Here is a 25,837-nt window from a genome sequence, read left to right as displayed (position 1 = left end):
TGCACAAAAAGAATCGGAAGAGACTATGCAAATGAAGCACATGAAGTTGCTAATGAGCACTTCATTTGCATTGCCTCTTCCGCAAAAAGTTCACAGTGTAGAAAAAGCCTATGAGATCTGCCCTTGAGGATTGAAAGATTTTTCAGGGTTATGTATGAGAGTGCAAAGAGGAGCCTCTTAGGAGCTTTCTCCTTTCCCACAACTAAGGGTATGTCTACACTGTAGAATTTTTTCAGAAAAACGGCCATTTTTCTGAAAAACAACTTCACTTACGTTCACACTGCAATTGCATTCTTCCGAAAAAAATGGAACTGAGGGTTTTTTCCAGCACTGGTAAATCTCATTCCACTAGGAAGAAGCCTTTTTCCAAAAAAGCTCTTTCGAAAAAAGGCATGTTTGGACAGGGAAAAGGGAGTTCTTTTGAAAGAAGAGGAAAGAGGAAAAAGCACAGGTGCCCTGGTGGCCATTCTGCCCATAGTAATCACAGCTTATCTGCAAGATAGCATCCATTCAGTGTGGATGCTATCTGTTGAAAAAGCAGATTGCTTTTTCAATGCGCTTTTGCAGTATGGACGCTGTCTTTTGGAAGATCTCTTCTGGAAAAGCTTCTTCTGAAAGAAGCCTGCAGTCTAGACATAGCCTAATTGAACTAGAAGGCAGAGGTCCCTGTGCAGAAGGTAAGAGCCTCCAAAAAGTTTGGTACTCATGCAGCCTGACTCACCTGGGGCTGGCCAAATGCAAGGCCTGAAAAACACTAACAAATTGGGAGTATTATTTTACCAAGTAGATCTTTGTCCCTTATTATCATTGGGATTTATCTCTTTGGTTTTACTTTTTCCTGCTTCACACTAGAAGAGAGAGGGCTGCACGAGAGCTGGGACAGGCAGAGAGCTCGGAGAGTGATCCCCAGTGGTGACCTGAGCCATTCCTGGGCTATCTGTGAGGAACTTTCAGACTCCTGCCCCTCAGACTCTTAGGCTATGTCTACACTACAGAGTTTTTGCAGAAAAACTCCTGTTTTCCCACAAAAACTCATAGAGCTTCCACACCTCAAGTGTGATTTTGCACAAGAGAATCAAAACAACAGAGCGGTTTTTGCGCAATTGGTATTCCTCTTTCTACAGGAAGAACACCTTTTTGTTAAAGAGCTGTTTTGCAAAAAGGCATGTGTGGATGAGGAAGAGGGGTTTTTTTGCACAAAAAGAGGAAAGAAAAAAATCGCAGGTGCTCTGGTGGCCATTCTGTGCATACTAATCAGTACTTACTTTTGAGAGAGTGTCCATGCAGTCTGGATGTTCTCTTTCGATGCGCTTTTACAGTGTGTGGATGCACTCTTGCACACACAGTTTTTGCAAAAGATCTCTTCCGACAAAACCTTCTTGCACAAAAAGCCTGCAGTCTAGACATAGCCTCAGTGCTTACTGGCTGAGCTGAGGGCCAGTCACAGGCAGAAGACTCAGGACTTTGTTCTTCTCCTTGGCTTCGTCTTCACGAAGAGTTCTTCTGTCAGAAAATATGCTAATGAGGGACTCATTAGCATGCGTAATTAGCATATTTTCTGCTGTTTCTTTTCATGCAAGGGTTTTTGTGCAAAAAGTAATAGTGTGGATGGGTTTTTTTGTGCAAAAACCCCATTTTGCACAAGATCCTTATGCCTGTCCCTGAGAGGCAAAGGGAGTGGGAGCGAACACTCAGATCCTGTCACCAGCACAGTGCACCAGGGCAGTATGAGAGCCAGGAAAGCTTGTCACTGTCACAGGGCTGTTCCCCCCGCTTACATAATCACGAGGCTTGCAGCCTGGGTACTGCCTACTGCTAAGGAGTGGTCTCATACTTCTGCGTAAAGCTCAGGCCAGCAGGGAGTTACTTGTGCAAATCTCTTGAGTGTAGCTAGGACTGCAAAGCTTTACAGGGATATCTGAGCATCCAGGGACTGCACGGAAGGGGAGGGTTTTCCTCTACTCTAGACAAGTTGCTGAAGGCACCTTTCTGCAGATCAGATAAGGGCTGGGGGTGTTTGAAAGAAAGGGGGAGATGGGCCATTACTCAAATAATTAGATTCACCAAGCCAGCAACAAAGCAGATTCTACAACAACCTCCTGGTTACCGAGAAGCCAAAACACAGCTCCCTATAAGTGATCCAGCCTTGGGCCCCACCTAGACAGTCACATCACATATGATCAGGATTACTGAAAATCTTGTTCATCATGTATAAAGTTCTATCAAGCCCAAAGGGTCAGACACGTTACCCACTAGGGTCAATGAGTATCTCAGATCTTCCCCCAAACACACACTTAGAGACAGCTCTTATTCACTCAACATAGATTTATGAGGAAAGAACAGAGAGAGTGCAATTAAAAACTATTACACACAGAGAAATGAATGAAGTTCTACAAGCAGACAGTCCATGTAGAGAGATTGTTCCAATTCTTCCATGAGGATTAGCAGCATAATTCAGACAGGACCTAGAGTCTCAATCTTGCAACTCAAACTGCGCCTGCCCTTGACCAAGCGTAACCAGAGATGACCAGATGAGGTCCTAGAGAGCTTTGATAGATTTATAGCAGGCTGTGGCAGCCTTATCAGCAAGACAATGCACCAGGCATTTCTTGGGTGAAGAACAGGTAATGCACATGCTGCACGGAGGTAAAAATCCCTATTTCCTATGTATACACAATTAAACTAGGGAAGATAAAGACAATACAAGTCATACAACTCCTGCAATATCTTACATATTTGCACCCTCCACAAGCAGAATATAATGTAATTAAGACACAAAAAGGAATTAACATCCATCAGTTACATTGTTAACATCTAACAAGCAATATCCAAATATTATTAGGATATTGGATATATTATACATCGAATTCTCTAACAATACAGGTTTGCATTTCAAAGCCTTAGTCTTTCTAACATGGCTATGTTAGATATTCATAGGAAGTGACCCTAATTAACATCTGCATACTTTTCAATTTGGGTCATTTAGCCTGTTAGTTGCTTCACCCTTTCTAGTCAGGGTCACACCTAGACATACTGTATGAACAGCACCACAAATTCAAAGGCCATGCACCAAAAAATTATGAATTTGTAAAAAAAGACATACATTTTGGTACCTTTTATTTGCTTTTTTTTCTGAGCTGGCACAGAGAATTGCCTCCTGGCTTTCAATATCCAGCAGCTTATAAGTTCATAAATATGACAAATATTGCCGGAACCATGCTGAAAACAGGAGAGCTGATGATACTTGTGATATGTATTTCACACGTAGACACACATGGTCTTAATATCTGTGGGAATACCTGCACTGCAGAATGTTATGGAATTGTTTAATATTCTTTCTTGCTCCAGGCCTTTGCAGTGTGATTCTGCATCCATTGCTTAGTTCCATAGACTCTGACTCCATAGGTACCAAGAGACTGCTGCATCCATAGAAAAAAAAATCATGGGACCCACCAGCATCATTATAGATCAACTCTGCCCCTCCTCCTCTGTCCTCCTGTGCACTATTGGGTCTCACAGGTCAGCTTCTCCCCCCAGCCAGAGCTTTCTATCTCCTGCAGATCAACTGTTCAATACGGTAAAGGATGTGCTAAAGAAGAGAGGCAGGTCTAGGGGTGCGTGTTTAGGGGAACAGATGAGAGTTAGGGGCAGAGCCTAAGGTGGAGTAGGAGTTGAGCACCCCTGGGGATTACCTGATCTTAGGACAGTGTATCTTAGGTGGTGTATGTATGTATTTGGTGCAAAGAGTGCCTGGTCCTCAAAAATCTTTGGAGACCACTGAGGCAAAGTGGAAGAGGTAATGGAGGCAGATAGGTACCTATATGAGATTTTCCTGAATGCAATAGAACGGCCCTGCTTCCTGATCAGGAAGCCTCTATGCTTCTGAAAAGGATGAAAGTTTCAGGGAAGGAGAACATCCAGAAGGAAATGATCCCATAGTTGGGACCCTCCTTCCAGACGATGTCATGGTATCCTCTTGCACGGAGGATACATCACCTGGTGAGAAAACTAGTTATTAGGAAAACACAGGTGTTAGTAAGGTGGATTCGATCATTAGAAACATACAGCTGGGTCTGTGTGGCCAGGCACCCTGCTTTGAATGCAGCACCCCACCAGAGCCAGCACAGAAATAAGAGCAGCAGTATTGCAATTCCCCGACAATAACTTCTGACACCCCCCCCCCGCACCTATCCCCCACAATTCCTTTTTCAGTTAGGACCCCTGCAATTATAACAACATGATATTTAAAATTAAAATATCTGAAATATTTAGGTTGGAGAAAAACTTCCTAACTCTCAGGGTGGTTAAAGACTGGAATAAATTGCCTAGAGAAGGTGTGGAATCTCCATAACTGGAGATATTTAAAAGCATGTAAAAAAGGCATCTACCAAGGATGGACTAGATGGTGCTTGGTCCTGTTGTAAGGGCAAGGGACTGGGCTTGATGACCGCTACATGTTCATTCCACTTCTAGTATTCTATGATTCTATGAAATAATGAAATGTATGGGTTTTTTTCTTTTTGTACCATATGACATTAGGACAGGCATGTCCAAAGTCCAGCCCGCAGGCCAATTGCGGCCCGTGTTCTGGTTTAATATGGCCCCCCAGGTAATTTGGCAATATCTATCTTTTATGGCCCCCAACGAATCCATATGTATTGAGATGAATACATTGTAAAATCTCAGTTAATGTCAGTTGGTCTAAACCAGTTATAAATATATTTGGACACAACATGTATACTTGGTGTTATGTTCCTGTTCATATTTTTTGAACTTAAAAGTTGACAACCTTTATTACCAATAATATGGAATGTACTTTACAATGTTCCTGACATATTTCAGCTTCCTGGATTTTTTTTTCATCTGGCCTTCAGATATGAAAGGCAGAGTGATTTAACACCTGTTTAGATTTGTCATCCATGTGACGAAATGAAAAGTATGCCGTTTGCAATAAACTTTGCATAAAATAGTTAATTTGCATTTAATTTTAATGGTTCAAAGAATGTCAGGCAAAATGGTCGGCCCTCACGCATGTTCACTTCATCAAATCTGGCCCTCTTTGAAAAAAGTTTGGGCACCCCTGCATTAGGACATAGTTGGATGGAAGTTGTTGAGTTTGTATGACTTGGATACCTTTCTGTTAACATCAGCTACTAGTCCAACAATCCAGTTCTAGGGAACAGAACTGAAGTCCAATGGGGTCATTCTCTAAGAAAGGAAGAATTGAGCTTTCTTACATGAAATTCCAACTTAGCAGAAGCACAGAAATTCACTATAGAATTTTAGCAATAACAGTTATTTTCTACATCTTTGTGAACTTTTTAGTTTTCAAATTTCTGGAATCTTCCTCACCACACCTACATCACACTTACCACAAAACAGTCAGATTTCCCAAGAAGTCATAATCAAGTCCTGTCATAATGTGAGAATCTTATCTCGGACACCTGCTCTGCATGAGTCTGTTCTTGGAAGGACATTTCATTCCCTGCTTAAATAATCCTCACTACATGGCCAATGTAGATGACGCAGACTCTTGAGATCTGAAGGAATAAGGAAGAATTGTGTTCTGTTGGCCCATTGCTAGCCAGCACACTTTTAACAGTGTGGCTATGTCTACATTCACAGTTTCGTGTATGAGAAATATGCAAATGAGGTTAAGCATGGACTATCGCCAAGCCTTATTTGCATACCTAATGAGCCACCATTTTTGCAGAAGAGGCTCTCGTGCAAGGAGCTGTTTACACTGCCCCTTCTTGTGCAAGAAAAATTCTCGTGCGCAATGCCGTTCTAGATATGCAAATGAGGCTCGGAAATATTCCACGCTTAGCCTCATTTGCATATTTCTCGCACACGAAACTGCTAGTGTAGACATAGCCTGCGTGTCCTGGGTGGAAGCACTTAGATTTTATGAGGGATGAGGTGTACTAGAAGGCTTTCCTATATTTGGGGCTATCTACCCCAGAGCTTTCCTGAGGTTTATTAAGGGCTGAGCTCTCTCTAAACTTTTCCCAAATTTAAAGGGTTCTTTCCTCTGTGGATTCTCTGGTGAACAAGGACTAACTTCCAACAGAAGTTTTTCCTGCCTTTGGCAATTATTATGTATGACGTTATGGAACAGTATGAACATACATTAACATTGTTGCAACTGCTGTTATATGTGTGCACCAAATTTTATACAAAGTGGGCCAAATGAGATGTCTACAGAAAGCGTATGAATCACTGATTCTGTTTATACCACTCATACACATGTATCATTTTTGTACTTGACGTTATGGATATTGGCTCTGTATTTGTATTTCACAGGTTTGTTTCAGGAAGATTATCAACAAGCATCACTCACCTATTCTGAAAGCAAATGAATAGCAAATCCCTGACTGACAGTACACCTCAAGTGGTGCCAATCTACAGCTGAATACTTTGCAGTGTACCTTTGCACCAACACGTAAGCTATGGCTGCTCGCCTAAAAAGGACTGAATCATGAATGAAAAGTAACTTGCTCATATGACAAGCTCCATTTTTGGAGGTACTTTCGCCCAGTGAGAACAAAGGAATCCCCTCCATATGGGCAAGGTGTGACGTAGTGGGGGTACCTGGCTGGTTTCTATGCTGCTGGCTCTGGCGTAACCCCCACTGGCTGCCATGGGTACCACAACCCAGCAAAACAGGATGAGTCACTATGCAAACCAGTAGGGCCAGACACCCCCCATGGAGAGGAACAAAGGAAGGTGGAATGCTGCCCTGGCTGGGGGGCAGGGCTGGAAGAGAGTGAGGGTATGTCTACACTACCCCGCTAGTTCGAACTAGCGGGGTAATGTATGCATACCGCACTTGCTAATGAAGCCCGGGATTTGAATTTCCCGGGCTTCATTAGCATAAGCGGGGAGCCGCCATTTTTAAATCCCCGCTGCTTCGAACCCCGTGTAGCGCGGCTACACGGGGCTCGAACTAGGTAGTTCGGACTAGGGTCCTATTCCGAACTACCGGTACTCCTCGTGAAACGAGGTGTACCGGTAGTTCGGAATAGGCACCCTAGTCCGAACTACCTAGTTCGAGCCCCGTGTAGCCGCGCTACACGGGGTTCGAAGCAGCGGGGATTTAAAAATGGCGGCTCCCCGCTTATGCTAATGAAGCCCGGGAAATTCAAATCCCGGGCTTCATTAGCAAGTGCGGTATGCATACATTACCCCGCTAGTTCGAACTAGCGGGGTAGTGTAGACATACCCTGAGTTAGTTGCTGGCTGGAAGCATGGAGGAGACAGCCTAGGGAAAGGGGCTGGAGTTCAGGGGCCCAGTCTCTCCCATCTCAAGGGGGCCTGAGGAATCCTAGCCCAGCTCTGTGACCAGATTCCATCTGTGCTGTGCTGTATCCTGGAGAGGCAATAAACTTCCTCTATTCCACTGGCTGGTGCAGTCTGTTTGTGCCATTTCGGGGTGCAGGAGACGGGGGACCCCCAACGCACTGTCACACTGGTGTCAGGAGTGGGATGCACTGCACCCCATGGATGGAGCTTCCAGCGGCGAGCGACAAGGTGCTGTAGAAGCAAGAGCCCTGGAGCCAGGCGTGCTGGAGACAGAGCGAAGCGGTTCCTGGGAATCGTGGGGCGCTGCAGCACTAGACTGGTGAGTCTGCACCGAGGGGCCCAGCGGGCAGATGGCCTACGCCCGTCTCTTGAAGGCAGAGCTGGTGGGGCTATGCAGAGAGAGGGGCTTGCCTGTGCAGAAAGCAACCAAGGCCCAGCTGATTGCCCAGCTGGAAGAGAATGTCCAGCCACAGGGCCAGGATCTTGTCCCCAGGGGAAGCAGCCAGACCCCCCCTGAGAGTGTGTCAGTCTCAGAGAGGGGGAGGAGCGCTGGAACCCACCGGGGAGATGAGACAGCGTCTCCCGGGAGGCCTGCAAGCCGTAGCCCATCTAGGGCAGGGGCCAGCCCAGCGGAGCTGCGGCGGCTGGAGATCCAGCTGCGGATAAAGGAATTGGAAGCAGAGGACCAAGAGAGGGACTGCCAGGACCGAGAGAAGGAGCGCCAAGATCAAGAAAGGGACCGCCAGGACCGAGAGAGGCAGCGACAGCATGAGCTGGCCATGGCAGAGCGGAGAACCGGCGGGGCCCTGGCTGCGCCAAGTGCGGATGGGCCCCAGGACCGCCAGACGCTTGGAGAGGCTCGTGGTGGCCCAATTGAAGGACATGGGCAACATAGACGGGTTCCTCAGCTCCTTTGAGAGGGCCTGTGGACTGCAACAGGTCCCCCCAGCTGACTGGCTGCAGGAGCTCATCCCCGCCCTGAACCAGGAGGCGGCCGGAGTGCTCAGTCAGCTGGAGGACCTACAGCCAGGGGATTACAACCGAGTCAAGGAGGCCCTGCTGCACAAGTTCGGGCTGACCCCCGAGATGTACAGGAAGAAGTTCCGGGGGGTACAGAAAGGGCCACGGGAGACCTATGTGGATCTGGCCTCCCGCCTGGCGCAATACTGCCGCAAGTGGGTGTCTGGAGTCGGAGCCCAGACCGCAGAGGAGCTGCTCAAGCTGGTCATGATGGAGCAGTTCTATGAAGCGTGCCCACCCAAACTGAGGCTGTGGCTCAAGGACCGGAGACCAGAGAACCCCCAGGAGGCTGGCAGATGAGTTCATGGAGAGCCGGTCCGGGTGTGAACGGGAGTCTCGGAGAGAAAGGTAACCGCGCAGAGACCGGATCTCGGCTGAGCGACGGAGGGAGTCAACTACGGGGCAAGACCAAGGAACAGGTCGTCTGTGCCCCAGAGAACCAGCCAGGGCCTGGACAGAGACAGCCCAAAGCCTAACTTGCCATCGCTGTGGGCAAAAAGGCCACAAGAGGGCTCAGTGCACCAGGTCCCAGGACCGGGGACTTTCCAGGGTTAACTGGCTGGGGCGGGAGGAAGGGCAGGCTGCCCCAGAGGCAGGGGCTGGCAGGCAAACCTCAGCTCAGAGAGAGGGGAAGGATGCTCAGTGCACCTCCCCTGGGAGGTCTGATTCTCAGGAGGCGGATTTCTCCGTGTACCGGGTGGGGGCAGGACAGCCCCTGCGGAGCGAGTGTCTCATACCCCTGGAGGTGGATGGTAGGAAGGTGACGGGCTTCTGGGACACGGGGGCGGAGGTGACTCTGGCCCGATCCGACATAGTGGCCCCAGACCGGATACTACCCCACACCCAGCTGACCCTGAAGGGCATAGATGGGTCCCCGTTTAAGGTGCCTGTAGCCCGGGTGCATCTGAAATGGGGGGCGAAGGAAGGCCTCAAGGAAGTGGGGGTGCACCCGCACTTGCCCACCGAGGTGCTGATGGGGAATGACCTAGAAGAGTGGCCCCATGAATCCCAGCGGGCTCTAGTCACTACCCGGAGCCAGAGCCAGCGGGGGGCTGACAACGTGGGTCCAGGGAAGGACTCCTGGCAGCGTCCTCAGGGTCCCATCCCAGTGGACACGGAGTCCAGCCAGGCTGGGACTCCGGACCTAGGTAAAGGTGGGGAACAGGTCCCGATCCCTGCCTCAGCAGCTGAATTCCAGGCTGAGGTGCAGGCAGACCCCTCCTTGCAGAGGCTGAGGGACCAGGCTGGCCTCCGTGCAGCTCAGCCCCGGGGGAGAGGTGTCCAGGAGAGATTCCTGCGGGAGCGTGGACTCCTGTTCCGGGAATGGATTCCCCCCAGGAAGGTGAGGGCATGGGGGGTCCAGCGGCAGCTGGTCGTCCCCCGAAAGTATCGCCTCAAGCTGCTGTATTTGGCCCACGACGTCCCCATTGGGGGCCACCGGGGGATCCGGAGCACCCAGCTGAGGCTGCTCCAGCACTTCTACTGGCCGGGAATCTTTACAGCCGTGCAGCGGTACTGCCGGTCCTGTGACTCCTGCCAGAGGGGCGGGAAGGCCCAAGACAGTAGGAAAGCGGCTTGGGAGTCTCTACCCCAGATAGAAGACCCTCTGAGCTTGCTGAGAGAGTTATGGGAGGGGAAGACCTCCCTGGATGGAGCATCGGGGGTGGAAGCCGCCCTGGCTGTCCAGAGAAGGCTCGCTGGGCTCATGGCCCTGGCCCGAGAGACCCTGGCCAGAGATCAAGGCCAGCAGAAGGGTGGGTGTGACCCCCGAGGACAGGTCTGTGCCAGTCGCCCTGGAGCGGGGTGGCGAGTGGACAGAGGGAAGCCAGCTCATGTGGGGCCTCGCCACGGCCGGCCCGAGTCAAGGGGAGCACCCATGTCCCCAGGGTGGGTTCCCACGCAGAGGACCCGAACTTCCCTAGGTCACGAGCGGAGTGACCCTGCTCAGTTAGCTCTCGGAGGGGGGAGAACTGTGACATAGTGGGGGTACCTGGCTGGTTTCTATGCTGCTGGCTCTGGCATAACCCCCACTGGCTGCCGTGGGTACCACGACCCAGCAAAACAGGATGAGTCACTATGCAAACCAGTAGAGCCAGACACCCCCCATGGAGAGGAACAAAGGAAGGTGGAATGCTGCCCTGGCTGGGGAGCAGGGCTGGAAGAGAGTTAGTTAGTTGCTGGCTGGAAGCATGGAGGAGACAGCCTAGGGAAAGGGGCTGGAGTTTAGGGGCCCAGTCTCCCCCATCTCAAGGGGGCCTGAGGCATCCTAGCCCAGCTCTGTGACCAGATTCCATCTGTGCTGTGCTGTATCCTGGAGAGGCAATAAACTTCCTCTATTCCACTGGCTGGTGCAGTCTGTTTGTGCCATTTCGGGGTGCAGGAGACGGACTGAATCATGAATGAAAAGTAACTTGCTCATATGACAAGCTCCATTTTTGGAGGTACTTTCGCCCAGTGAGAACAAAGGAATCCCCTCCATATGGGCAAGGGTATAAGGGGACCCGAGAAGTTCCTCCATCTTTCTTGTCTTCATTTCAGCTCATCACTTAAGGAGCATCTTTGGTATGAATTGAACCCAAAAGGACTCATGACCCATCCTAACAAAGGATGTATTCCAGAGGTGATTAAGATAGCAGTTTATACCATCTCTGCTTCAAGCCTACACCAGGAACATTCTAATTGGCGTATTTAATTTGTTGCCTTTAACAATTTTTCTCTCAAAATTTCTTTCATTATTAATAAACCTCTCAATTTTAGATTCTAAAGGATTTGCACAGTGTGATCTTTTGCATAAGATCTAGGTATAAATTGACCTGGAAATGTGGCTAGTCCTTTGGGATCTGGAGAACCTGTTTGGACTTGGTGAGATTGGTTTTCATAACCTCTCACTTGTGTAAGATGTGGTACTGGTTGTGAAATAGCAGAAACTGATGTGTCTAAGGGGATTGCTTGTGTGTTGTCTTGCTGGGTAGTGTGGCAAATAGGAGTGTTCTTTGTGACTGGTTTGGTGTGCTTTATAGTGAAGGAACCCCAGACGTGGACTGTAAATAGCCATCTTTAAGCAAATCATCCTAATTTGACCCTCTCAACTGTTATATTACAATATGAAGTCTCTCTTTGGGTTCTCCAAAGTGATAGAATGTGTGATACTAATTAAATATTTTTCTGCATGATCTACAGCTTCTACCTTTCTCTCCTGACAGCAGTTCAAGGATTCAGCTCCAACTGAACCTTTGCCCACAGAATAGTGATAGGGGTTCTGTCATGGTGAACTGTCTGATGTGCAGTAGGGTAAGAATTCACTGAAGTTTTTCTCACAGTCAGAGCAGTAGAAGGGTTTCTCTCCTGTGTGGATACTCCAATGTCCAACAAGGTCTGAGCTCTCACTGTATAACTGTTCTGACTGAGAAAAGCTTCAAAGTGTTCCATCTAATTTTTTCCTCACAGTTACCGAATGAATTTTGTTAGAGGCACCAATATCCAGGGGATATGACACACATCATTGCCATATTGGTGCACAGAAGAAAGTTCAGGTGGTAGAAGTGGGGCTGGGTCCCATGGGCTTAGATTGTGGGAAGGCGTCTCAGGGCTGGGACAGAGTTGGGGAGCAGGGGCATGAGGACTACCCCTGGGGTGGGGCTGGGGATGAAGGGTTCATGGCTAAGACAGAGTTTTGAACTGTGCAGGGGTGAGGGCCTGAGTAGGGGGTGTGATCTCTCGGGTGTGCCAAAAATGAAGAGGTTCAAGGGGCAAGCCATCAAAGGACTACATTGCGGAGAGAAGATTCCCACCAGCTTTCCCTCCCCCAGATCAGATGATGCTGTGAGGCGGGGCAGAGAAGAGAGGAACCTCTCCCTGACATGGCAGCTTTGGGGCTGTTTAGCCCTTGCAGGTCTGGGACAGAGCTGAGACCAGTGGGTAGAGGCATCTTTCTCCACCAGAGGCCTAAGCACTTACTAAGCATTTATTAGGCTGCAGCAAGGCTGTATAACCACACAGCTTAAAGGGCACTTAGATCATAGAGTTTCTGTCCTGTGTGGAGTCTCCTATATCTAAAAAAGTCTGAGCTCTGACTGAACCTTTTCCTGCATGCAGTCAGAGGAGTTATAGGATTGCATTAACAAGAATGTTGTGAAATAGACATGAGAAGTAATTCTTCTGCTCAATTCTGTACTGATTAGGCTTGATTAGAGTACTGTGCCCAGTTCTGGGCATCAGATTTCAAGAAAGATGTGAAGAAATTAGAGAGGATCCAAAGAAGAGCAACAAAAATGATTAAAGGTCTAAAAAATATGTCCCATGAGGGAAGACTGAAAGAACTGGGCTTGTTTAGTTTGGAAAAGAGAACACCAAGAGGGGACATGATAGCAGTTTCCAAGTATCTAAAGGGGTGTTACAAGGAGGAGGGGGAAATATTTTCCCCTTGACCTCTCATGATAGTAGAAGCAGCACTAGGTTTAAACTGCACCATGGGAGATGTAGGTTGGATATTGGGAAAAATCTTCCTGTAAGGGTAGTTAAACACTGAAATAAATTGCCTAGGAAGTCCGTGGAATCTCTATCATTGGGGACATCAAAGAGCAAATTAGATAGGCATCTATCAGGGATGGTAGATGGTGCTTGGACCTGCCGTGAGGGCAGGGGACTGGACTTGATGATTTCTTGAAGTGCCTTCCAGTTCTAGTGTTCTATGATTGGATTTCATAATTCTATGTTTCTCTTTTTGGATTGTATGATGATTGTTAAGACTTGAGCCCTGACTCAAGCTTTTCCCAGTCAGAGCAATCAAAGGGTTTCTCCCTTGTGTGGATTCTCCTATGTGTAACAAGATTTGAGCTCCTACTGAAGCTCTTCCCACAGTCAGAGCAGTAAAAAGGTTTCTCCCCTGTGTGGATTCTCCTATGTTTAACAAGGTCTGACTTCTCCCTGAAGCTTTTCCCACAGTCAGAGCAGCTGAAAGGTTTCTCTCCTGTATGGATTCTCTCATGATTAATAAGATGTGAGCGCCTATTGAAGCTTTTCCCACAGTCAGAGCAGTAAAAAGGTTTTTCTCCTGTGTGAATTCTCCCATGTCCAACAAGGAGTGAGCTCGTACTGAAGCTTTTCCCACAGTCAGAGCAGCTGAAGGGTTTCTCCCCAGTGTGGATTTTCCTATGTCTAAAAAGTTCTGAACAGTCACTGAAGCCTTTCCCACAGTCAGAGCAATTGAAAGGTTTTTCTTTTATATGGATTCTCTTATGCCTAATGAGACTTGAGTGCTCACTGAAGCTTTTCCCACAGTCAGAGCAGCTGAAGGGTTTCTCTCCTGTATGGCTTCTCTCATGAATAATAAGATGTGAGCTCCTACTGAAGCTTTTCCCGCAGTCAGAGCAGTAAAAAGGTTTCTCCCCTGTATGGATTCTGCTATGTTTAATCAGGTCTGTGCTCCTACTAAAGCTTTTCCCACAGTCACAGCAGTTGAAGGGCTTTGCTCCTGTGTGAGATCTCTCATGAATAAAAAGACTTGAGCGCCTACTGAAGTTTTTCCCACAAACAGAGCAGCTGAAGGGTTTCTCTCCTGTGTGGATTCTGCTATGTTTAACAAGATCTGAGCTCTCACTGAAGGTTTTCCCACAGTCAGAGCAGTTGAACGGTTTCTCTCCTGTGTGGATTCTGCTATGTCTAACAAGGTCTGACCTCTGACTGAAGCTTTTCCCACAGCTGGAGCAGCTGAAGGGTTTCTCTCCTGTGTGGATTCTGCTATGTCTAACAAGGTCTGACCTCTTACTGAAGCTTCTCCCACAGTCAGAGCAGAAAAAGGGTTTCTCTCTTGTGTGGATTCTATGATGTCTAACAAGGTCTGACTTCTGAATGAATTTTTTCCCACAGTCTGAGCAGCTGAAGGGTTTCTCCCCTGTGTGGATTCTCTTATGACAAATAAGACTTGAACGCCTACTGAAGTTTTTCCCACAGTCAGAGCAGCTAAAGGATCGCTGTCCTTTGTGGATTCTATGATGTTTAATTAGGTCTGAGCTTTGACTGAAGCATTTCCCACAGTCAGAGCAGTTGAAAATTTTCTCTCCCGTGTAAGTTCTTTGAGGTTCAATTAGCGTTCCCCAGTCACTGTAAGTGTAGGATGTTTGTTGATAGGAGATATTCTGTTGAATGGTTTCTGTGTCTCTTTTCACCCTTCTTCTCCTGTGATTGGATTTACCCTGTTTTTTCTCTGGATGGTATCCCTGTTGCCTTTCTGTGCTATGCTGACTCCCACAGTTCTCTCTCTGCTTAGGACTCTGGAAAACATGCCCTTCATATCTTTCCAATAACATCCCACGTGGAGCCACTTGCTGCAATCCTTCCTGTTGAAGAGTCTCCTCGTTGTTCTCATTGAGTGTCCCATTGCCTGCTGGGATAGAGAAAAAATTGAGGAATCATTCTCTGTGCTGAGCTGAAAGGAAAACTTTGAAATAGAAAAGGGGGAAATAATGGCTGGAACGGTTGAATATTCATGAACTGAGTTTATCCTCCTCTCTCATAACGTTTTCCCAAAGGACAGACACCAGCCTTTTCCCCACACTGTCAAACTGGAGTTGAAGACAAGCTGAAGGATCAGTGAGATGTGATGAAAATGCACAAGTGACACCTGCTATGAGGAGACAGAAATTGGTTTCTGAGTCAGTTCAGCTGATTGCTCACCTGAGTGGGTATCACTGATTCTCTCCCCTTCCTCACAGCCCTGAAGATCTGGGATCTAGAGTTCCTCCCCTTGCTCCACCCAGGAGACCAAATTAGCCTGGCATACCTGAAATCCTACTCCGGGAGCAATTAACCAAGTACTGATCTTTTTCATTAAGGTCTTTCCCATTACGACTTCCAGAGTCAGGATCTAAGTCAACCACCCAGAGAGGCTCCTTCCCCACCTTGCAGAGACTGGGCTCTGGCTGGTAAAAGATCCCAGCACACTCACCTGCAGTAAAAGTGCATCCCCCGGCATCAGGAATGGCCCAGCTGATTCCCTGGGGGAGGTGAGCGCTCTGCTGCACAGTGTCACCCACGAACACATCCACTACAAGACACATACACACTATGTGTCACACACACTGTGGTGACATTTTAAAAATATGTATTAAATCTAATGGGCTTTTTGTTTCTACTAGTGGTGGAGAAGAATCAGTGCACACAACAACATATCTCTCACACGTGGATGGAAAAAACAGAAGAGGGAACCCTGCCATCCACGTGTCAGAGAGCTATAAAAAGGCTAGTGAAACAACTCCATTTGGCCTTTTCCCTACTCTGATCTCCAGAATATGGACATATCCTAATGAGATCATTGTAATCGCAGGCCAGAGGACTGGTCAATCTTTTGGAAGCAACCAGACATGTAAAAAGCCAGCATTTTATTTCATCACTGGTTCAAAACTGATCCAAGAATGTTGCAGTGTGTGTATGTATTTGATTGCTTTCCCCAATGTAACTTTCATCTCTCTCTCTTCTCTTACCAATAAACCTTTAGACAGCAGATAGGAAAGAACTGGCAAATGTGTGTGATTTTGGGTTAAGATCCGAGTATGTGGCTGGTCCTTTGGCATTAGGAGAGTCCTTTGGCTAATGAAAATGGTTTTAAATCACTACTACTCATTAACTCCAGTGTCTGGGTGTTGAAACAAGGCCTGCAATATTAAGGAGGCTGCATTTCTAACTTCTGGTTATCCAGTGTGATGAGGAAGAAGTTTGTTTGTTGCTACCTGCGTACTTCTTATGGGAGAAGCACCACGGGCTCGTCTACATTGGCCCCTTTTCCGGAAGGGGAATTTTTGAGATCGTAATAGGGAAATCCGCGGGGGATTTAAATATCCCCCGCGGCATTTAAATAAAAATGTCCGCCGCTTTTTTCCGGCTTTTAGAAAAGCCGGAAAAGAGCGTCTACACTGGCCAGATCCTCCGGAAAAAAGCCCTTTTCCGGAGGATCTCTTATTCCTACTTCAAAGTAGGAATAAGAGATCCTCCGGAAAAGGGCTTTTTTCCGGAGGATCTGGCCAGTGTAGACGCTCTTTTCCGGCTTTTCTAAAAGCCGGAAAAAAGCGGCGGACATTTTTATTTAAATGCCGCGGGGGATATTTAAGCCCTTTTCAAAGTAGGAATAAGAGATCCTCCGGAAAAGGGCTTTTTTCCAAAGGATCTGGCCAGTGTAGATGCTCTTTTCCGGCTTTTCTAAAAGCCGGAAAAAAGCGGCGGACATTTTTATTTAAATGCCGCGGGGGATATTTAAATGCCCCGCGGATTTCCCTATTACGATCTCAAAAATTACTATGCCCCTTCCGGAAAAGGGGCCAGTGTAGACGTAGCCCACCAGTTTTGGGGTGTACCTGTCCTATTTCTCAGAAATCTGTCCTGAATTTGGTGTTCCCAGTTGTGACCCATAGAGGCACAGTGACACCCTCTCCTAGCTGAGCAGCTGTGGTTGGCTTGCTGGCGTTGTAAGAATACCCTGTAGGAGGATGTTGGTTTTGTGGAGTCCTTCTGGGAGGTGGGCTGGCCTGGCCAGGGTAGAGGCACATCTTTCCCTTGGCTCAGAGATGGGAAGGAGAAGGGAAGGGGTATGCCACACTGTGCTGCTGAGACGATCCCAGGGGACCAAAGTCAGCAACAAGGCCCTGCAGCTGCACCTGCCCAGCACTCCTGCCACCTAATGAATGGGCCAGCCTGCCTGCTGCCCTGCCTTGCCTGCTGAGAAAGCTAGAAGGCCAGTTTTTAAGCCCAGCAGCAATAGTAGCTGAATGCACATGGTCATGGACTGGCTGCCTCATTGCCTAATCAAGTCATGGAGGTTGAAAAATATGCTTCAAATCTTCAGTGTCTCTGCCTCTACCGTGAATGCTGGGAGAAATGGGAAGAACTCTGGGGAAGCATTGTGGCTCTTGCTTCTTGTATGCTCTGGAGAAGAGAGAGGGGAAAAAAGTCACCTCACCCCTAGAAGAGGACAGCGCCATTCTCATGGCTCTAGAGCAGATGACAGTTTTCCACACCAGCCTTTCCTCTCCAGATGGACCAATCTCTGAGCCGCCCTGTGGGACGCAGGGCTGGTGGTCAATATGGGTACCTGAGACTGACTAGAGCATTCTCCCACTCTGGCCATGCTCTCAGAAAGGATCTGTGAGATACCCATTAACCAATCTGCAGGCATCGGTGGCTATGGAGGCATTGATGGGATGGAGAAAGACTGTTCTCAGTAGTGAAGATAGCAGAACAAGGAGCAATGGTCTCAAGTTGTGGTGGGAGAGGTCCAGGTTGGTTATTAGGAAAAACTATTTCACTAGGGCTATGTCTAGACTGGCCCCTTCTCCGGAAGAGGCATGCAAAGCAGGTAAGTCAGAATAGGGAAATCCGCGGGGGATTTAAATATCCCCCGCGTGATTTAAATAAACACGGCCTCCGCTTTTTTTCCGGCTTGGGGAAAAGCCGGAAAAGAGCATCTAGACTGGCGCGATCCTCCAGAATAAAGCCCTTTTCCGGAGGATCTCTTATTCCTACTTGCAAGGGCTTTATTCCGGAGGATCGCGCCAGTCTAGACGCTCTTTTCCGGCTTTTCCCCAAGCCGGGAAAAAAGCAGCGGCTATGTTTATTTAAATCCCGCGGGGGATATTTAAATCCCCCGCGGATTTCCCTATTCTGACTTGCCTACTTTGCATGCCTCTTCTGGAGAAGGGGCCAGTCTAGACGTAGTCTCAGAGAGTGGTGAAGCACTGGAATGGGTTACCTAGGGAAGTAGTGGAGTCTCCATCCCTAGAGGTGTTTAAGTCTCGGCTTGACAAAGCCCTGGCTGGGTTGATTTAGTTGGGATTGGTCCTGCCTAGAGCAGGGGGCTGGACTTGATGACCTTCTGAGGTCTCTTCCAGCTCTATGATTCTATAATCATGCAGCTCTACCACACGTTCTGGGATGTCCTTGTCAAGAGCAGGGCAGACTCCCTGGGCAGCGTGTGGCTCCTCCTATTATGGAGTAGCTGTGTGCATCCTGCTGCTGGAGAAATGGGACCTCCATGCCCTGAGGAATTGGTGCTCAGCATCACTACTCAGCATGGCCTTAGCAAGTCACAGAGCTGTGAAGCACCAGTGTAAACGCGCCACCAATGCTGTGAGCTGCTCCCCTCCTGGAGATGATTTGTTTGGAGCCCAGGGAGAGCTTACCACTCTGCTGATGAGGAATAAATGGGCAGTTACAGAATGGAGAGGGGCAAGTAGAGGAATCCCCCAGGGCCACTTCCATAGTCTTGTGCTCTTACATCTGCCTCTGATGCCACCCAGCTTTCTGATTTGACCAGTAGCTTGTTGTGCTCCCTCTGAGGTGTTTCCTCTGAAATTTCTGAGAGCTGCAAAGATCTCATCAGCTCCTGAAAGCTGGTCTCTGCAACCAGATTTGCCCCATGTCCCGAAGGTGGAGACCTCCTGCCTGAACTCCTCTTGTTCACCCCCATCTTGTGGCACAAATGGTAGAGGTTCCTCAGGTGTTCCAAAGGCTGGCGCTGGCTGGTGTCACCAAAGTCAATGACCTTCTGGACTATGGTTGACAGGACTAAGTGGATCCCAGTATAATTGCCCAGTATATAGCGCTGCCGACACATGTCTTCCATGGTGTGCTCCAGGAGGTAAAGGCTACTCTGCCCCCTGTCTCTGTGGCTGTTCTCAGGCAAGGTGTTCCCCATCTGCTTGTATCTCCTGGCTTGCTGAAGCTTGATGTCAGGCCCCTGAAACATCAGCTCCCACCCATCGCTCTGAACCCTCCCATTTCAACTCACTCCTATTGAGAATCTGTGTTCCATCCCCAGAGAAGCTCTGCACACTCACATTGCCCCATGTCATTCCCTTGGACTCGTGTTCTGCCCAGACACACACTGGCTGGATGTGCAGCCTCCTCTTCAGGATGAGGTATACTGCGGGGCCAGCCTGTGTTCTGCCTTCATCCCACGGCCCAGCAGGAATTAGAGTTGGCTGGGCTCTGTCATGGAGCACGGGCATGTTGCTGACTCCATTTTCAGCCTTCCCTGGAACTTGTTTGTTCTGGGCTAGCGGGAGACCCAGGGCTCAGGCCTATCTATATTTGGAGTGTGCCAGGGTTACAGCTCCTTTTCTGTCTCCTTCAAAACCCTTTGCTGAGACTCTTCCTGCACTTTTGCCTTCACATTTGTATTTACTCACTGCACACGTATGGCCCCACAAGTCTTCAGGCCTCCTCATCAGCATCCTTCTCACTCTGGTAAAGAAGAGAACATGTCACTTGCAAGAGTGTATTCCATGACTTGCAGTCAGTAAGACTGCATCTTCAGGCACGTTGTTCCAAACCATCCTGTTCAGTGTCGAGTCACCAACACTAAATTCTGACAAAGGATAATGGAAAATAACTTGATAGTGGAAACCTGTCCACAGGTTGTATGAGACAACATGTAGACCACTGGACCCTTGGGGCATGAATGCCTAGATAGGTAAAGCAAAATATTCAAGAAACAGTGCTAGCCCACCGCATATTTTCAGTTCATGCTTTTCCAGAATGATGAATAAACACCCTTCCTTAAAAAGACAACAAGTATGGGAATAGAGGATTTGCTGAGCCCTCAGCATAAATGTATTAACCAACAGCTGGGAACCAGAACAGGGCCGGCCTCGACAGAATGGTAGCACATTAGGTACCAGCTAACCATGTAAGCACATTCCAGATGGGAAACGAGGATACAAAACCACATCAATCTCTGCAGTAACTGCAAACACACACTTTTAAGAAATGGCAGAGGAACACACAGACCCTTGTGAAAATCAGCTGGAATGAGGGGATAATGGACACGGATGTTTTGTTCCCATGGGCAGCTATAAAGATAAGGGGGTAGCAACACATGGAGCGCAACGTGCATCTTGTCTGTATCAATGTATAAAAGAACAAGAGGGGAATGTCGGTGCTGGCTGACGGGCGGAGTTCTGGTTGCTGGCTCAGCCGATACCACTGTCGGGGTGGGATATGTCTTAATGTACTTGTGCCCAGGGGAGCTGGGACACTAGCATCCTGCTCCTTCGACAATTAACCTGGCCAAACAGAGCCTGTGTCTTTCTATAGTAACAACTCTGAGCTGTGCTGCGTGGGCAAACCAAATGTTCTGCCAGTACAGCTGGCGCCAGAAAGAGCCACACTGACCAGCCATAATGACACTCTGTAGTGCCAGCAGCAATTCATACAGCACTGCAGCTGCTATGGGACATAAAGATTATGAGTTATAGCCCCACCTGGGATCTCCAGTGTTAATCAAGACCCCACTGTTCTACTGGGGCACCTACATGGAGCTGAGCAACTACCCTATTTAATGGATTTATCCTTCCTCAGCCCTGTGACATACTATAACAGCTATTGCAGAGACAGAGGACTGGGGCACATACAGGAAGTCTCTGGCAGAGCAGGTAATTGAACACAAGTCTCTAACACCAAGTGCAGTGCCTGAAATGCAAAATGAGTTCACTTCATGTTTATTTACTACAGAGCTATCCACCACAGAACGCTCATGGAGCATGAACTGCCTCCCTTAGCTCAGCACCCAGCCCCTCTCAATGGCAGGAACCAGCATGTCACAGAGATCAGCCACAGGCAGGTAAGAACTCAGGGAACTGTGCCCTCCATCTAGGGGCTCAGCACACTGTCACAAGGGGTACCCTGCAGGCAATAACAGTAGCCGGACACAGCCCCAGAACTCTGATACCTGCCGTTGCTGCGTTGGCCCTTCCACTGATACATCTGGCCAAGGCACAACATGGGCAAGATAGTGAGGAAGCACACTGAGACCCTGGCTGTAAGAAGAGCAGCACCATTGTTATGTCCCTGAACCTGCTTCCTCTGGGAGGAATAAGAAGGAGACAATCTCTCACATGATAGCCTGGATTATTTGGGTTGAGACTCCTGAAATAGGAGGGCCGGGGGCAATGAGACCCTGAACCAAACACAACCTAGTTGCTCCAGAGCTCACCCAGATTCTGACACTTAAGGGGACAGGAATCCTTACCCAGCCAGTTCACAGCCTCATAATTCTCTTGTGTCACATCCCAGTAGAGGGCCCTCTGACCCGGGTCCAGCAGAGCCCATTCCTCCTCAGAGAAATACACAGCCACCTCCTCGAAGGTCACCGGCTCCGCCACAGCCATTTCCTTTCTCAGGCTCTTCATCTCCTGGGCTGTGCTGGGGACAGACATGGGTGTTCTGCAGCCTGTGAGGAGGAGAAGGGCAATTGGAGACATTTCAGAAGGGGCTTTAATCCTTACCACTCTCCCCAGACTCTGTCCCTGGTGACACACATGCTAGACTGCCACTTTGGGCAAAAGCTTGCTTATAGATATTCCATAAACAGTACGCAAGTTAAATGACTATGGATTTGAAATCTCTCTCAATACGTAGCTTGAATTTCAGTATTACTGCACCTGCAACAATGGGATTCAGTTCTGAGTGTCCAGTGTTTCTGATAAAAAGCCCCAGATTCACCTGTCTGAATATGGATGTGTCTAAATTTAGGCTCCCATATTTAAAGTCACTAGTCTTCCTTCATTTGTTTGTAGTACAGGCCTATGCCCTCTCATAGGGACTAAGCAGACAGACAATTTATAAATTCTCTTCAGAACAGAGATTAAGTGAAGTCAAGGGGACCATTCAGATATTTAATATTAAACACACATGTTGAATGTTTACAGGATGAGATCCTAAGATTCACAAGACTGGGAGCAGGGAGTAGGGGGGAGCAGGCGGATCATTAGATCACATACTCTAGTCTCATCTGCGTCACGAGCCATTGGATTTAATCCCGTTATCCCAGGACAGGGTTTATTCCCTCAGACTCTTTTTTTCTAGAAAGTCATCAAGTTTTGCATTGAAGACAGTAAGGAGATGGAGAATCTGCCCGTTCTTCAGTCATTTGATTCAGCAGCTCATCATCTTCCCTCCAAATGATTAGTCCCCAATTGGAGTATTGTTTCCAAATCTGGACATCACATTTCAAGGAAGATGTGGAGAAAATGGAGAAGGGCCAGAGAACAGCAACAAAGACAATTAAACGTCTAGAAGACATGACCTATAAGGGAAGACTGAAAGAATCGGGCTTGTTTAGTTTAGAAAAGAGAAAACTGAGAGGGCATATGATGATAGCTTTCAAGCATCTAAAATGGTATTAAAAGGAGGAGGGAGAAAAAAATTATCTTTTGCTTCTTATCCTATCATCAGAGGCCATGGGCTTAAACTGCATCAGGGTAGGTTTAGTTGGATGTTAGGAAAACTTCCTAACTGTCCGGGTGATTAAACACTGGAATAAATTGCCCGGAGAAGTTGGGAAATCTCTATCACTGGAGATATTTAAGAGTAGGTTAGATAGACATCTGTCAGGGATGGTCCAGACTAGGGATGTTATATATAGGTTAACTGAATAGTTGAGTAATCTCATATATTCTTATCGATTACTTGACTATTCTAGAGTCCCTGGAGGTGGGGCCAGCAGCCAGTGTGCTCCTGCCCCACTCCCAAGAAGCCCCCTGCCACTTTGTGCTGCTGCTTCTGTATCAGCGGCAGTAGCGTGGGGTGCCAGGTGGGAGCTGGTCCATGAAGGGAGCCATTTTAAAAGCCAGCTCCCCTTGTGGATCAGCTGCCTGTTGCCCCACAATACTGCCTCTGATGTAGTTCCGGTGTGAGCCAGAACAGAGCCAGGCTGCCTGCCTGCCTGGCTCCTAATACACTTTAAATGCAAAGCAGCAGTGAAGCTAGGTCCCAGATTTGGCATGAGCAAGGACCAAGCCCGGCTGCTGGCCAGCCTGCTAAAAAATTTGCTGGCAAGGGAAGGGGGGAGGGAGGGAGAGAGGGGAATGCATGTAGTCATAGCATTAAGCTATAGGCTTTTGCTTATCAGTTTATTGACTACACTATTAAATCCCTAGTCTAGATGGTAATTGGTCCTGCCATGAGGGCAGTGGACTGGCCTTGATGATCTCTCAAGGTCCTTTTCAGTTCTAGTGTTCTATGTTTCTTAGATTCCCTGTCAAACATCCATGCTGCCATTCTAGTCTGAATCTGTGTGGATTTGCCTATTCCAACATGCTACATTAGCATCCTTTTTCCGGAAGGGATGCCAGTGTAGACATAGCCATGTGGTCTGCAGATATTAGGGCTGTATCTACATTGGTGTGATCTTGCACAAAAGTGGCTGCTTTTGCATCAAAACTTGCTGCCTGTCTACACTGGCCATGAGTTCTTGGGTAAGAACACTGATGTTCTAATGTATGAAATCAGTGCTTCTTGTGCAAGAACTATGATGCTCCCACTCAGGAATAAGCTCTCTTGCGCAAGAGGCCAGTGTAGACAGACAACATGAATTTCTTGCACAAGAAAGCCCAATGGTTAAAATTGCCATTAGAGCTTTCTTGCGCAAGAGAACGTCTACACTGGCACAGATGCTCTTGCGCAAAGGCACATGCCAGTGTAGATGCTCTCTTCTGGAAGAGTTTTTGCACAAGAACTCTTCAGCAAAAGAGTTCTTGTGCAAAATCATGCCAATGTAGACGTAGCCTCAGATGAAAATGCCTGTGATAGCAAAACAGTACCCTCAACTTCACATATGAGTCAGTGCTATAGTATTGAACTTGTAGACAAACTGCAATTAGAGCTGTCTACCTCTGTAATCAGATAAAATTCTTTTGTGGAAGGACGGCTACTTTTAAATTAATTATTAAATGTCCAGGGAGTAACACACAAACCCACTAGGGAATGTTTTAATCTCCCTAGACATTCAATAACAGATTTCAAAGTAGCCAACCTCCTAACAAACCCCAGGTGAAACATATTTGAAACTCATTTGAAGCTTTAAGCAGACACAGAAACCTACCAAGGATTCCTTTAGACCCCAAGACCAGAACTAATTATTACAGTGTTTGGAAGGGGCTGTACCTAAATTATTTCACTGCACTGAGTCCCATTTGGCAGATGAATCCGTCTTATCAGGCAGGGAAGAGCTGCCTTGTTTAGGCCCTGGGTAAGATTGTGCCATTTAGATCACAGCCCTGGGGAGGAGGCCCTGAGATGCCCTATCCTGCAAATGGGAAACACCATATGTGGCTCCACACTTCACCTTTACAAGCACTGTAGAGGGCTTCCTATCCCTGCGTATTCTGGGGTTTCCCCTCTGCCACTGCCTAGCAGGCGCCAGATCCTGTTCTAAACCCTCCTGTCTGCCCTGATTTTGCCCCTTAGCCCTCTCCTGGCCCTTCAGCCCCCTGAACGATCCACCTGTGTGGTCAGTTTTGCCCTTGCCCATTTCCCTACCCATGCTGGTTGCCTGGCTGCTCCTGGGGTGGGGCCATATGGCAGGTGGCTGCCCTGTGTGCTGGAGCCATGGTGACAGCAGCCTTGGATCCAGCTCTGACAGCGGCTACTCAGCCCACCCTGGCCCCAGATCTAGTTACAAAGGGGATTAGATTAAAGTCTTGCTGAAGATACTTCTCTATATTCAGTCAGACATTATTTCACCCCCTCTGCCACAAGACACATAGGCTGCTGTTGTTTTTGTCTATTTACACATGTACATATTTGCATTCTCTTGTTTTTGCATTAACTTCAAGAAATACGTACCATATTATACAGGTTATTTGTCATTTTTAGATTCATTTGAATTATTTCCCCCCATCTAAACAATTGTTTTCATTTTAATATCTATGTAAAGTACCAAAAAGGAACTGTAACTACAGAAGAAAAGTAAAGACACTAGAAGGGACCTGAAGTGTTCTTTTATTTCTGACATGCAGCAAAATTGTCAATTTTCAGAAGCTTCGGGGGTAATCTATACAGTGCTACCAGACCATTTGTCAATTTTCAGTTATACAAAGCAAAACTCCATAATAAATTTCAGTTAAAATCCTTTATCACTAGATCTATTTAATGTGGAGACATTCACAATATTGTCCAGCACCATATTCTGGCTACAGAAAATTTAGGATTTAAAATATATTCTTGAAGATAAATATTCACATAATAGATTTTGGTGTAGTCACAGAAACTGATTTTCACCATTTTTAACTTAATTGCCATATACCAAAATATTAATCTGAGTGCAACAGCTCCAGGTTGTCTAGTTTTAAATCATTTTCCAAGATATATAGGAGACAAAATGATATAGTTGGATATGTTATAACACATTGGCGTATGAGCAGATGACAGAGAAGTGTCTATAAAGCATCTTTACAAATAAGTACATTTTTGTTTTATTTTACTGCCATTACATTTGCCAATAAACAATCAATGCTCAAAAAACTCTCAGATTCTCAGGGATTTGGAGACCCCACCCCCCCCAAGATTCCTCCACCTCACTTCCCTTCCCAAAATTTTGGGCTTCTGATAGTAATAAGTGAAGCTAACGGATCTTTGTAACTTTTTCAACAAAGAAATTTCACTCACTGCTTTGTTTTTAATGTTGGTTGGGGTATTTTTTGTAAATACTTACAGTAGAATAGAATCATAGAATACTAGGGGGAAG

General features: G+C 47.4%; 1 protein-coding gene across 1 annotated transcript in view; it reads right to left on the bottom strand.

Annotated features, from left to right (window-relative positions):
* Positions 1-12,927: 12,927 nt before the first annotated feature.
* LOC102452821 (uncharacterized) overlaps positions 12,928-25,837 on the bottom strand; it is a 53,846-nt gene continuing 40,936 nt past the window's right edge. Inside the window, exons 8-10 of the mRNA XM_075913358.1 lie at positions 21,341-21,541; positions 15,269-15,367; positions 12,928-14,707 (exon numbers count right to left, since the gene is read on the bottom strand). Of these exons, the coding sequence (XP_075769473.1) occupies positions 13,065-14,707; positions 15,269-15,367; positions 21,341-21,541 (1,943 nt within the window). The 3' untranslated portion in view covers positions 12,928-13,064. The remainder of the gene's footprint in view (positions 14,708-15,268; positions 15,368-21,340; positions 21,542-25,837) is intronic.

This window comes from Pelodiscus sinensis, chromosome 32 (genome assembly GCF_049634645.1).
Source record: "Pelodiscus sinensis isolate JC-2024 chromosome 32, ASM4963464v1, whole genome shotgun sequence".
Taxonomy (NCBI): domain Eukaryota; kingdom Metazoa; phylum Chordata; order Testudines; family Trionychidae; genus Pelodiscus; species Pelodiscus sinensis.
Note: the sequence above shows the minus strand (reverse complement) of the source record. Positions and strands in the feature narration are given on the sequence as shown.